Source organism: Panthera leo, chromosome B1 (genome assembly GCF_018350215.1).
Source record: "Panthera leo isolate Ple1 chromosome B1, P.leo_Ple1_pat1.1, whole genome shotgun sequence".
NCBI lineage: Eukaryota > Metazoa > Chordata > Mammalia > Carnivora > Felidae > Panthera > Panthera leo.
Window position 1 is genome coordinate 76142069 of NC_056682.1, and position 15049 is coordinate 76157117.

The 15049-nt window shown below is 38.3% G+C and overlaps 1 protein-coding gene across 2 annotated transcripts in view; it reads left to right on the forward strand.

Annotated features, from left to right (window-relative positions):
• SH3D19 (SH3 domain containing 19) overlaps nucleotides 1-15049 on the forward strand; it is a 186525-nt gene that overhangs the window by 155127 nt on the left and 16349 nt on the right. For both annotated transcript variants that reach the window (XM_042935313.1, XM_042935315.1), the window contains 5 exons: nucleotides 4824-4885; nucleotides 5904-6168; nucleotides 8575-8643; nucleotides 8806-8946; nucleotides 14539-14620. In XM_042935313.1, coding sequence (XP_042791247.1) covers nucleotides 4824-4885; nucleotides 5904-6168; nucleotides 8575-8643; nucleotides 8806-8946; nucleotides 14539-14620 — 619 coding nt within the window. The remainder of the gene's footprint in view (nucleotides 1-4823; nucleotides 4886-5903; nucleotides 6169-8574; nucleotides 8644-8805; nucleotides 8947-14538; nucleotides 14621-15049) is intronic.

Here is a 15049-nt window from a genome sequence, read left to right on the forward strand (position 1 = left end):
TCTATGTATACATATATATATATATATATATGTATATATATATATATATTTTTTCAACCTCAATACCATTTCCCCATGCTGTTTGAAACTCCCATATGGTAGATTATCTTTTAAGGTTTGTTCAAAAGAAACCAGTTCCTTTAACAAGTGTTGGCAAGGATATAGGGAAAAGGGAACCCTCTGCACTGTTGGTGGGAATGTAAATTTATACAACCACTGTGGAAAACAGTGTGGAGGTTCCTCAAAAAAATTAAAAGTAGGGGTGCCTGGGTGGCTAACTCGGTTGAGCATGCAACTCTTGATTTTGGCTCAGGTCGAGATCCCACGGTCGTGGGATTGAGCCCTGTGTCAGGCTTTGCACTGAGCATGGAGCCTGCTTGAGGTTCATTCTCTCCCTCTCTCCCTCCCCACCTCCCCTCTTCCCACTCATTCCCCCCCCCAAATAAAATAAAAATTAGAAACAATTATCGTATCCAACAATTTCACTTGTAGGTACTTATCTAAAAAAAGTGAAAACACTAATTCAAAAAGACATATGCACCCCTGTGTTCATCACAGAATTTTTGGCAATAGCCAAGATATGGAAGCAACCTAAGTGTCCATCAATAGATTAACTTAATGGGTAAAGAAGATGTGCTGTATATGTGCAATGAAATATTACTCACCCATTACAAGATGAAATCTTGCCATTTGTGACAACGTGGATGGACGTAGAAAGTATTAAGCTAAGTGAAATAAGTCAGGCAGAGAAAGATACTGTATACTTTACTTATATGTGGGATCTAAAAAGCAAAACAAAACAAAACGGAAACAGTCTCATAGATACAGAGAACAAACAGAGGGGAGGTGGGAGGGGTGTGAAATATGCAAAGAGGATTAAGAGGTATAATCCTACAGTTATAAAATAAGCTATGGGGATGTAATGTACAGCATAGAGAATATGGTCAGTAATACTGTAACAACTTTGTATGGTGACAGATGGTAATGACTTACTGTAGTGCCCATTTTGTATGTATATAAATATTAGATCACTGTGTTATACACCTGAAACTAATACAGTATTATATATCAATTATTCTTTAATTAAAAATTTAAAAAGGAAAATTTAAAAAATTTTAAAGGAACAAATTCTTAACATCTCTGTACCAAATTTTCAGTTCAAATTTCATAATAGTTTTACACTGTGCATTAACTATGCTTATTACACACGCAAACCCATCTAATCATCTAGTGAAAAGAGATTTCTTTGAAGGAAACATTAAATTAAATTAGCCAATATCAAGTTAATGAGATTTTCCTGTAGGCTGAACTAAAATTTAGTGATGGTTTACATTTTCAAAGTACTTGGTAATAAATTTTTATTAAAACTGGGCCAAGAAAGCCCATTAGGGGATGATAGGGCTGGTACAATACTGTTGTTGAATAGAAGAAAATCCCAAATTTCCATGGAGGAAAATTTACTTGAGCAGGTTACCGACTTCTACTCTAAAGGGTTGTAAAAGAGAGTGAGAGGGTGATGTGTAGGCATATATGTATCATTCATGAAGTCATGTAATGGGCTTCTGTAAACCATAAAGCTCTATTAAAGTATTAGGTATTATTACATTTGGTGTTAAGCAGAACACAAAGCAACTCCCACATTTTAGGAAAACAAGAAAAGGAAGTTAGATTTAACCATCTGGAGAGGTACTATAATCATAATTGTTCCTCACATGAACAGGAAAATCCTGTCCTACACTGTTTACCAAGGAGTGCCAAAGCATTCTGTGCTGTCCTATAATAAATACATATCATGATAGATGCACTGGGTCTAAAGGAAGAAGAGAAAAGAAACAGACCACAAGTGAAATGAGTTGGCTAAAGTCACACATAATAGATTTCAGGGCCAGAAAGTCAAATCTATGCCTGAGAAATTCCTTTTGTTTGAGGATTACGATTACTGAGTGACTATTAGACCAGAGATTTTAACGCCTTCGGGTATCGGGGAGGATTTGTAGAAAGACTATTTCACGGGGCGCCTGGGTGGCTCAGTCGGTTAAGCGGCTGACTTCGGCTCAGGTCATGATCTCACGGTCCGTGAGTTTGAGCCCCGAGTCGGGCTCTGTGCTGACCGCTCAGAGCCTGGAGCCTGTTTTGGATTCTGTGTCTCCCTCTCTCTGACCCTCCCCCGTTCGTGCTCTTTCTCTGTCTCAAAAATAAATAAACGTTAAAAAAAAAAAAAAAAAAAGACTATTTCACCAGTGTAATCACCCACGAGGATGGGCTTGATCTTTGCCAACTGTGTCCTTTGATGAGGCACGAAACAAAAACTCTTTACTGTTTCTTCATCTTAGGGCAGGATGGCTGTGTTACGAAATCTCCCTTTCTTCACCAGAAGGACAGGGACTCTAGGGTGAAGAACATTAGGAGCCCCTGGAGCAGGAGCAGATGTTTTTGTGTGAGAACTCAGGGCTTCCAAAGCTTTTCCCAAAGAGGCTGCCAGCCAGTGCAGGAGAGTCAGGAGACGCCACCAGCTATGTATCAAGAATCCAAGCTGTAGCACAGAAGCTGGCCAGTGAATTCAGGGCCTAAGAAGTGGTACCAGGTCTTGGAGAAAGAAGAGAAGGAACTTTTGCAGAGGCTCCTAAGAAATTCCAACAGACAAGAATGTGGTCTTGGAAGAAATATGTGTTTTTTAAAATTCAGCAAAAACAAACAAACTAGGGAATTATTTTGAAGTTAGAATATAAGAAACCATTCCAAAGCAGATGAACAAAAAGATGGCATCTGCAGGGGCAGTACAAGCAGAAAGACCAGCTTCACCAGGAACTATCCAAACACATTGTAAGCCAAAGTTCAGAGAAGTCAGAGCTAAAGAAAAACTATAAAAACAGATGCAGAGAGGCTCCAGTTAGTTGTGGAATATTGAAGAGGAGGAAATACGTAATCATTAATCTTCCAAAGGCTGTTGGCAGAACTCGTGCACAAAGCTGGACTTTAGCAAACACTAGGACAGTGGCTTCTACAGGAGCCAGTCCTCTCTTCTCAGTATTTATGTTCTACAGTGTGCCTAACATTCCTGGGCGATGTGAGCATACTGCCTTTTTTTTCCTGATTCAAAATGTTCTCATTGTGGAAAATTTGAGAAACTAAAAAGATACTTAAGATCCTCCATAAAAATAACACCCCTGAGAGAAAAGTACAGTTAATATTTTGTACAAGGTTAGGATTATGTGGTATGTAGTTATTAAAGTACATCATCTATAACTTTTTGTGTCAAATGTATACATCTATATTTTTTATATGCCTTCATTTATTAAGTTATCTAACAACTATAGTTTTGAGAAAACCAGTAAGAGTTCCTGACTCTCTGCTAGAGTGTTTTTCTGTTTGTTAATATTAAAGGTAGCCAAATAAATAAGTGAGTTTTTCAGAATCATAGCAGGATTTGTCAGGAGTGGGAGGAATATAGGCAGCGGTGGATTTATAAGGCATGGATTTTGTATGGACCATTGCAGGGTTTATGGGCTAGTGACTTGCCTCACTACATTAATTGAACTCATTAGTGAAACCAAGTTTTAAGGGCAAGCTTAATTTGTTTTTAAAAATGGGATTTTGAAATATACTTAAATGATCGCAGTTACTGGCAATTAATCATTTGGTATTTAAGGAAAAGTAGTTAATATTCAGTTTGAATTAGAACACTATGGAAGTCAGTTTCAACTCATTTATAAGGTGAGAGGGAGGAAAACAGTCTGAATTAGCCTGAACATTCCCAAATGACAGTTAAATCTCCCTTACAAAAAAAGGCAATGTAATTTTAAAGGGTTAGCACTTTCCCCCTTGGAGGAATATTATATTGTGCATGTCAGTACTGGGGGCTTAGAAAGTAGGAAACGTGAAAAAAGGAGACTCGATCAGAATTAGAAGAATTTAGAGAGGACTTTTTCCAAAAAAAAAAAAAACAAAAAACAGAAGTTTTGGCTTTGTGATCCTTTAACAAAAAGATCTGGAAACATTTTCCATGTATTATTATACTCATTTCCTAATCCTTAGGCTACAACATGTTTGAAAAATCTGTTTAAGCAGCACAGTTTGAGTCCTTTTCCTATAGAAATCTTCCTCTTGTTCTCCACACTTTCAGTTTCTCCCATATGCTGTTAGGCTCGGACATTCCTGCTCTACCCATCTTTTATTTTTTGAGTTATCCCCCTTTACTCTTTCTGCTTTCTTGAGCCTTTTCCATTATTCTTCACATACCTTCCTTTCAGGCCATCCCTTAAGTTTCTATTGTGTTCTACCTCCTAGTTCAGAAGCCACCACCCAAACTATAAACCACCCAGTGATGAGAGATCTGCTTGTTGTAAGCAAAACAGACTAATCACCACCTCACTTATTATACGTTTAAACTTATGAGCAGTGCGTATCTTAAGTGTTGTCATAGGATAAATAAAGGCTATTTTTAAAAAATTCCCTTCAGTGCTTGCTTAAATTGCTACTGTATAACCTATCATGATTTAAATATCATCCTTAATACCTGATGAGTCTGCTGGGCGCATAACCACACAGTGCAGTTGGTTGGGCCATGGTCCACAACAGCAGACTACCCTGGTCTTCTCTCTGTTTTCACTTGTATTCAGACTTGACAACTGATACAGGAAGTAATAGTTAATATTGTTAAGTAATGAGTTAATATTGCTTAAGACTAAAAACTCTCAAACTACTTTCTATAACTCAGCTACATTTCCACTTAGAGAGCTAGTCAAAAAGTTGTCCATAATTCCTCTTGACAGGCTCTTATTTCAGACTAACCTTAACTGAAAAGCATTGTCTGATACTTGCAGGAATCTGACCACATGGGTCAAACAGGAGGTTCTGTGCGAGGACCCCCAAGGTTGCCACCAAGGTAAGTAAGTGTGAGAAAACTTTTAAGAAGTAAATTAGAGAAAAACTAATGACTCAGACTGGACTCTGTTTTCTGTCATCAAAACTGAGTGTTGTTGGTCCAAGATCTTTTGAAGATGCATTAAACTCCTGAATTCTCCTAGACCACTAGCCTCTACTCTGTTTCTGACATCTGGTTGTAAGAATCTTTGCTCTTTCTTTCTTTTAACAAAGCCCAGCAACTCACAGAGCACAAACACTGATCTGTATTACTTTTCCTCAACTAAATGAACAAGACCCTTTCTAAACCTAAAGCAACTCTGCTCCTTGAACGTATACATGAACGTACGCACATACTCCCCATTATGAAACCAGCCTGGTTTTTGAAAGCCTCTCCAAAGGGAGACAGGCACTGTGAGCTCAGAGGGGACCTGCCCTCCTGAGTTCCAGAGCTACTTGAACAAAATGCTGTGATGCTATCAGAAGATGTTACTATGTTGGAAATTATTTTTGTCATAGAGATTATGGGAAGACTTTCAAAGTAATGGTTGTCTTACCCATTTTCAGAATTAGCTTTCTTTATATTAATCTAAATTAGGGTTTTAGTAATAATTCCTCTAACACAAATATTGAGGGAATTTGGTGTTCCTTTTCTAATTATGTATGGACCCAGTCAAATATACCTGATACCTTATTATTAGCATTTCATCTCATACTTTAGAAAGTGCTTAGTCTCCTGAAATAGTCATGGTGTGTTTAAGAGTAAATAGCGCCTTGGAGAGCTCATGATAGTAAATGCTTGTTTGTCTTAAACTAATGAATCTCTAGTGCAAGATAAGAGGAAGCTGGAGCATCATGGCATTTCCTCTAATAATATAATGTTTAATGCAGCAGTCGTTTGCTCAAAAATAGCATGGCCTGCATGTTTCAGAAATTGTATTACCCCAGCAGAAAGCTGTGTGTGTGTGTGTAAGAAAGAATAAAACAGGACCCTAATAATCAATCAAACACTGACTCCCAGCACCCTCATTGACTTTCAGACCTATAAATGGAAAAGTTATACCGACTCGACAACCTCCTCCCAAGGGGGCCCCGGAGAGACCACCTCCCCCGAAACTTTCTGCAACCAGAGCATCAAATAAAAAACTGCCTTTTAATCGGTCTTCTTCTGACATGGATCTTCAGAAAAAACAAAGTAACTTGGCATTTGGACTTTCGAAAGCCAAGAGTCAAGTCTTTAAAAATCAAGATCCGGTGCTGCCCCCTCGCCCCAAACCAGGACACCCTCTCTACAGGAAATATATGGTGAGTGTAGCCCTTAAAAATGTTTGTAATCAAGAGATTTGTTCTAAAGTATATAAATGATCTGTTATTCCTTAGAAAAAGATGATGAGACAAATGGGGACTTGCCCCTTGACACCAAGAGGGCTTTAGAGAAGTAGGCCATAATAAAACTAGGTCTTTAAAGCAGGGTTTCATTATTAGAAGAACTATAGGAAAAGAAAGCAGGGCAGACCGGGAGTGTAACCTGCTGTCTGGCTTGACCAAACAAACTGAAAAACCTGACCCAGTGGATTATACTGATGGGAGTAGCTCTGACAGATATTATAGTTTATAACTTGATATAGTTTATATCTTACAGCTACCTTGCCCACAGACTAAAATTTAAAATGAAATAGAAGGAAATTTCTCATTAAAATGGATGTTTTTTCCTCACTTTCCCCTTTAGAAACCTAATTATCATGGCCCATTTAACAGTTACTGGTTAGAAGCTTTTAATCAATAATTGAGGTAGTTGAGATATTAATTTTGTTCTCTTGAATGTGTTTTTTCATCATGTGACTTCAAAACGTTTGTTCATTTCCCACTCTTAAGTGAAAATAGAGCTGATGTGCTCTCTCTACTTTGGTCAGGTTAGCCTGATAAAATGCAAAACAAATAAAAATGAGAAGGAGAACAGAACTGTTTGCACTTTTTAAAATAATTGTGTGACAGTGGCTCTTAACAAAGACAACAATTAGCAATATTATGTTATTCTACATTTCCTCATTAAGGAAATTTAAGCCATTTAGGATTTTTCTAATCCTAAGAGAAGGGTATAGACAGATAAGGAAAAGGTAGTATACTCATTTTCATTTAAACTGATGAATAAAACCCAGGGGTGTTCTTTGGGATGGGTTACTTTAAAATAATAAATAAGAACAGTGACTGATGTGTTGAGTACTTACTATGCGCCCGATATTGTTTAGACACTTTAGGGGTGCCTGGGTGGCTCAGTTGGTTAAGTATCCGACTTCAGCTCAGGTCATGATCTCATGGTTCGTGGGTTTGAGCCCCGCATCAGGCTCTGTGCTGACAGCTCAGAGCCTGGAGCCTGCTTCGGATTCTGTGTCTCCCTCTCTCTCTCTGCCCTCCTCCCTCTCATGATGTGTCTGTCTCTCAAAAATAAATAAACGTTAAAAAAAAAAAAAAAAGATTGTTGTTGAAACACTTTATGTGTATTATTCCTCACATCAGCCCTTGAAGTAAATACTGTTATTAACCTCTATTATACAAATGAAAAAAAATAAGACACAGAGAAGTTGAGGAATTTGTCCAGGGTCACAAAATCAGTTACTGGTAGAGCCAAGATTTGAACGTAGATCAGCTGGCTCTGAGCCCCATGCTCTTAGCCAATAAGCCATACTATGAGTAGTATTAGTAGCTATAAAGTCTCTACTAGCTTTGGACATTCTATGTTAAGAGCCTCATTCAGGAAAAACCGTATTTTGCTGGTTCTTAGCATAGCTGTATAATGTCAGTAAAACATTTGGATAGCTCAAATTAATAAATTCAAAATGATAGTATATTAGAGTAGTATGTCTCAGTATGAAATAATTCCTTAAGTCTCTCATTTTTTCCATGGACATTCCTTGATTAAATTGCTAAAATCAAGACTCAGGTTCCTTTGGGAGCCTGGGACTCTTAACAGGGATGCTGGGAATCACCACCACCCAACCCAGCCTTACAGGGACACCTCCTTGCACTCTGAATCTTTGCTTATGAGTGATTGAAATCTGCCTTTTCTTGTTGGAAGTGAGCTTGTGTGATCACACTTCCTGGATATACCCTCTGACCTGCACTTATCAGACCAAATTTATCAAGGCAGGGAACAGTCCTCTGGCTAAGGGTGGGATGCAGATGTAAAAGTCATTCTAAGATCAGACAGCTGAGTACGAAGTGACTGGGGTCAGGCAATGAAATGGGTTTAAGTAGATACTTGGTATCAGAGAGACTCTAGGAGAAAAGGAAATTGAAGGCAAATGAAAGCAGTCAAGCCCTACACAGGAGGCTCCAGTCCCCTATCAGCCTTCAGATGACAGCCATTGAGAACCCTGCAGTAAAGACATGGCTTAGGCTCTGAGGTCAGGTGCTGAGCATTTATCCTTTAAATGCTTTAAATCAGGAGACTTGGTGGGCCTTGTCCTACAGAATAGAACTTCCTGGTTGTACTTGTTAAAGGGAATTTTTGGCCACATTCTTCACATTCCGATACTATTAGTATCCATTTCTCATGGATCCCACTAGATCTAGAGCTTGAGGAAGCCAAGTGAAGAGTTTAACTGCTAGAAAAGTTGCACTTTAGGCACACATTTGACATCTCCACATTCTCAGCAGTTTATGAGGAGGCTATTTGATTGTGAATAATCCTTTTGTGGGTTTGTGTTTAAGCTGTCTGTGCCTCATGGAATTGCCAATGAAGACATTGTCTCCCAAAACCCTGGAGAACTCTCTTGTAAGGTAAAGTAGAGTTCTTTCTTTACTAATGTAAAAAAATCAGTGTCCTCTGTTACTCCTTCACACATTATTAAATGCTTTAGGCTCCAAAGATTAAAATGTGAAAAAAGTAATAATGTTTTATTAAATAATAATTGCTTCAGAGTGTGATATTGTGCCTTACAGCGTGGGGACGTACTTGTGATGCTGAAGCAGGCAGAAAATAATTACTTGGAATGCCAAAAGGGAGAAGATATTGGCAGAGTTCACCTGTCTCAGATAAAGATTATCACCCCACTTGATGAACATCTTAGAAGCAGACCAAACGTAAGGAATTAATATTGCACAGCTGTCATGTCACACATGGCAGCACATTTCATAGAACTATTAATTATATCTCATCCTCAGGTTTTTATTAGCACGTTTATTTTAACCAGAGTAAAAATTGCAGTAGCATTTTATTTCATTTTAAGAATAAATGACTTCTGAAAGACTTGCCCCTGCCATGCTAATCACTTTGACACACAGAATGACTACCATGTGTTGTCTTCCTCATAGCATACTGACTTACAGCAACCAGAGCACTCAGCCATTAATATTCAACTGTGAGAGCTATTTTTTTTTCCAAAATAATGTAAACATGTTTACCAAACTGTCCGAGATTAGTTTCCTAGCAGAATGGATAATTATTTTAACGGGGGCCCTATAAATGCTAAGTCTGACATTAAAAAGCACTTGCCTTTAAGATTTAAGCTTAGAGTAAACCTCATTTCTCTGATCATAGCTCAAAATAATGAAATGAAATGTAATCCAACAACCTAAAGTCACAGTTTAGGCCTAACAAATTTGTGGAGCCTGGGAGAATGCAATGATTAGCGAAGGTCGTTTGTTTAGCAAGAAAAATAGCATTGAATAATTTATAGAGATGTATTCGTAAAAGAGCTTCTTAAGTTATCCAGTTAAATTTTCACTATCTGTTAGTTAATGTGGCAAACCTGAAAAATAATATCCACCAATCATTTAACCCAAGTAAAGTATTTGGTTTGCCATTCATCCTAGTTTTCATAATCTAGTCCAATTCTTTCTTCTTAGAAGGCAGTTTATCTTTTGAAGTTTGCCAAGAAACTTAAAAATTTGTGTCTTGGAGAGCAGAGAAGATATGTGTTAAACTAGTCACAGGTAGGATACTGAAATTCTAACTTTAGTCCACACAGAGAAAGTTCTCCTATTACTCATTTTCTCTTTGTTTTGATATAGCATTATCCATCTGTCACAGCCATCCTTCCTCTCTCAGAACACACTGATGGGTGACAGTGGGAGTTATAGGGCCAAAAAGCTTTCCTCAGTGAAAAACAGAAGGTAAAAAATTAGAAGTTACTCTTATAATAGTCCAGAGGTTTGGCACTTTAAACATTACCTGCCTTCCTCTTACACCATAGACTTGAAGACACCTGGCCTCCATTGGCCAACTACTGCTGATACCAAAATGAAGCCTCCTTTAGAAAACTCTGGGTTCATGGCTAGTATTACACTTTTTAGAAAAATAAACATTACCTACTTGTAAGCCTAGTTTTAAGGTACAGATTTCTAAAGATGAGTTATACTTTCTCCTGCTTTAGTAAACAGAAAATACTGAACATTATCAGCTGAGGTTGAGCCTGTCAAGTCACAGGGGAAGTGGAAGATTGTTACCTAGTGCCTGGTTGTGAGCACAGATTTATGTCTCAGGGAGCTGGGTTTCAGTTCACTGTATATCACCCTAGGCAGTTATTTAACCTATCTCTAAACTTTTTTTTTTTTTTTTTAATTTTAGAGAGTGAGTTGGGGAGAGGGGCAGAGGGAGAGGAAGAATGTTAAGGTTCTGCACTCTCAGTGCAGAGCTGGAAGCAGAGCTTGCTTGATCCCATGACCCTGAGATGGTGACCTGATCTGAAATCCAAGAGCTAGACGCTCAACCGAGCCACCCAGGCGCCCCATCTAAACTTCATTTTTTTAATGTAGAAAATAGTTAAGATAACTCCACAGAGATATTTTTAGAATTGATTTATTATATGGTTCCATTTATATAAAAGTCCACAATAGGCAAATCCAGAAAGTAGGTTAGTGATTGCCTAGGGCTATGGGGAGGGTGCAGAGGGAATGACTGCTAATGGGGAGGGCATGTCTTTTCAGAGTGATAGAAATGGTCTACACTTAGATTGTGGTGATAGTTGCACAGTTTTGTGAATTTGCCAAAACTATGTACACTTTAAATGATGGATTTTATGGTATTATTATGGAGTTATATCTCAAAGATGTTTAAAAACTTAAAAGAGCTAATTAATGCATATAAGGTGTTTACCCTGGTGAGTAGCACATAGAGAATAAACAATGAGTATTGGCAGTTTTTATTCATTTGTATCCACAATTATGGTCATATTAGAAAGAGCTTTGAGGGGGGTCCTGGGTGGCCCAGTCCATTGAGCATCCATCTCCGGCTCTGGTCATGATCTCTCAGTTCGTGGGTTCGAGGCCCGCATCGAGCTCTGTTCTCACAGCTCAGAGTCTAGAGCCTGCTTCAGATTCTGTGTCTCCCTTTGTGCCCCTCCCCTGCTTGTGCTCTGTCCATCTCTCTCTCTCAAAAATAAATAAACATTAAAAAAATTTAGAAAGAAAGGGAAGGAGGCAAACTGTAAGAGACTCTTAAATATTGAGAACAAACTGAGGGTTGATGGGGGGTGGGGAGAGGGGACAGTGGGTGATAGGCATTGAGGAGGGCATCTGTTGGGATGAGCACTTGGTGTTGTATGGAAACCAATTTGACAATAAATTACATTTTAAAAAATTTTAGAAAGAAAGAGCTTTGAAATATATTAAATTTACCTACCAGACACCCACCCTAATGGTGTGGTCCGAGTTGTACTGACCTCTTGTGGCCAATGCTGTGTGGCCTGTTCCTCTTGCCCTATAGCTGCCAGGCCAGGTTGATGAGCAGCCTTGTGGGGATATCCATGCATTGAAGACAGAGAAGGGAAACTGACTGGGAGGCTCAAGTTACTGTCCCACCTCTTCTACCCACTCAGGCTTAGTCACATTCAGCTTGTTGGGCCATTTGAAGATTCATGTTTGTTTTGGTGTGGGGTAAGCCTCTGACTTCATTTTTTCCAAATGGATAGCCCTCTAACCTGACACCATTTATCAAATAGTCATTCTTTTTTCCACAGATGTAAATCAGGAGAAAAAAAATGAAAAACCACATATACACACATATAATAAATTATGTAAATAATTTTTTAGAGCCCCTGCAGACTGCAAATATTTCATGGTTCCTTTCCACAATCCTGAACTTCCCATCATGCTCATTTATTTAGAGAAAAATACTGAGCAGCTTCTAAGAAAATTGTCAGGGTGACTTTGAGAAGCTAGTGTAGTGAGCTGCCATTAACCATTACTGTCTTGACCTAGGTTCGTATTTCTCTTTACCTAACTTGGGAGAATATAGCATGCCTCTGCAGGTGCAATTTGGTTAAAAGATGAGGTAATAAATCGGCCTTCATTTAGTTCACAGGTTTGCCAGTGTTGAAAATAATATCTTTTAGTCAGATTAGATGAGGAGGAGGAGGAAGAGGAAGAGGAGAGTAAGTCTATCTGTTCATATTAAATAAAACTAAGAATAACAGTGATTCAGGATGTCAGGCTATATTATAAAGCTGTAGTCTTCAAGACAGTATGGTACTGGCACAAAAACAGACACATGGATCAATGGAATAGAATAGAAAACCCAGAAATGGACCCACAACCATATGGTCAACTAACCTTTGACAAAGCAGTAAAGAATATCCAGTATAAAAAAGACAGTCTCTTCAACAAATGGTGTTGGGAAAACTGGATTCCAACATGCAGAAGAATGAAACTGGACCTCTTTCTTACACCATATACAAAAATAAATTCAAAATGGATACAGAACCTAAATGTGAGGAAACCATCCAAATCCTAGAGGAGAACACAGGCAGCTATAGCAGCTTGGCTATAGCAACTTCTTACTAGAAGGGAAACAAAAGCAGACGTGAACTATTGGGGCTTTATCAAGATAGAAAACTTCTGTAAAGTGAAAGAAACAATCACCAAAACTAAAAGGCAGCCTACAGAATGGGAGAAGATATGTGCAAAGGACATATCTGATAAAGGGTTAGTATCTAAAATCTATGAAGAGCTCAGCAAACTCAACACCCAACAAACACATAATCCAGTTAAGAAATGGGCAGAAGATAATGAATAAAAACTTTTCCAAAGAAGACATCCAGATGGCTAACAGACACATGAAAAGATACTCAACATCGCTTATCATCAGGGAAATACAAGTCAAAACCACGATGAGGTACCACCTCACACCTATCAGAATGGCTAAAATTAACAACACAAGAAACAACAGGTGTTGGTGAGGATGTGAAGAAAGGGGAATCCGCTGTTGGTGGGAATGCAAACTGGTGCAGTCACTCTGGAGAACAGTATGGAGGTTCCTCAAAAAACTAAAAATAGAACTACCCTAGGACCCAGCAATTGTACAACTAGGTATTTACCCAAAGGATACAAAATTACAGATTTAAAGGGGCCCATGAACCCCGATGTTTATAACAGCATTATCAACAATAGCCAAGCTATGGAGAAACCCCAGATGTCCATCAACTGACGACTGGATAAAGAAGATGTGGCATATGCATATATATATATACATATATATATATATATATGTATATATATATATGTAATGGAATATTACTCAGCCATTAGAAACAGTGAAATCTTGCCATTTGCAACAACATGGATGGAGCTAGGGTGTATTATGCTAAGTGATATAAGTCAGAGAAAGACAAATATCATAGGATTTCACTAGTGGAATTTAAGAAACAAAACAGGTGAACATATGGGAGGGGGGAAAAAAGAAAGGGAAACAAACTGTGAGGACTCTTAATGATAGAGAACAAAGTGAGGGTTGATGGAGGGAGGTGGGTGGGGGATGGGCTGGATGGGGGATGGGTATCAAGGAGGTCAGTTGTGATGAGCACTGGATGTTGCCTGTAATTGATGAGTCACTGACTTCTCCTGAAATCAATATTGCACTGTTAACTAGCAAGAATTTAAATAAAATTTTAAAAAGAAAGATTAAGTTTTAAAAACTAAGAGTAACAGTTGCTTATCAATGAGAAAAGGTCACTCTTCAACTTTACTCTCTCCCTTAGCCAATCTAGGAAGTTGGCTAAATGGGTAGAGAATATTGAATTCTCTTTGCTAATTTAGTTAGAATTACTGTTGAATAAACCATTTAGATTAAATAGAAAATCCAGGGCATGCATGGGAGGTAGTGTTGGTCTTCAAATTAGAGAAAGCCTTCAGTTAAGTGGTAATAAATGAAATGGATTTTACTTTTTGTGAATTATACTTTTGTGGAAGTCATTAGCTCTTTTCATTATGAAAGGCAAGAGTATAAATTGCAGAGCTTTCTTCTTTTACCATTTTAATGAAGACTCAACTTTGAAGGCTCTGTTCTTGAGGTGTAGTACTGATAACAGTTTAAAGAAAAAGCAACCCTGGCAAGGTACACAGATCAAAAAACACTACTTCAGGGTAGAATGGTACCAGTTAATAAAAAATTTTTTTAAAAGTTAATTCCCTTTTAATTTACTCTCGTGGTTTTAAGAAAAATGCTAGGGGATATCATAATTGAGAGTTATTTTTGTCCTCCCTTGGCAAGGACACATGCCTTTTCAACTTGATAATGATTCCCTTGTTTGGCTCAACTATGTGGTTTGCATCTTGTACTCAGAATGTAATTATGTCAAGAGGATTCTAATGAGAAAAAAAAAAAATGGTCTCAGAGCGAATAGCAAATCCAGCATGCATCGTGCACACTTCATTCACAGCTCTGTTTTTCCCCCTAAGGATCCAAGCCATCCAAGCCGTGCTCAGAAGCCTGTTGACAATAGTGCCCCTCATGCTGTTGTTCTTCATGATTTCCCAGCAGGTAAGCACATAAATAATAAAGTGGTAGAGCTCAGGATCCCTGAGCAGATATCTTCCCTGAGTTAACCTCTCGAGGACATCTTCATTTTCTGTGCCAAAAAAGATTGGTCATTTTACCACCCACCATGCCTTCCAGAAGGGTCATTAATACCCAACTGTTCCAGAGAGCTTAGCTGCATTCCCTTGCCTTTAATACTCTCTGTGAGAGAGAGAATGAGGGGAGACAGAAAGGGCTGGGGGTGGAGGGATTCCCTTGCAATGAGCAAAAAAGTGAATTGCCTACCAGTTGCAAACTTTTAACTCTTTAAAAACTATGCATATTGGACCCCAAAAAATGCATACCAGTTAACAATTAAAATGAAATTCTTTTTTTTTTTAATGTTTATTTTTGAGAGTGAGCGCACAAGCTGGGGAGGGGCAGAGAGAGGGG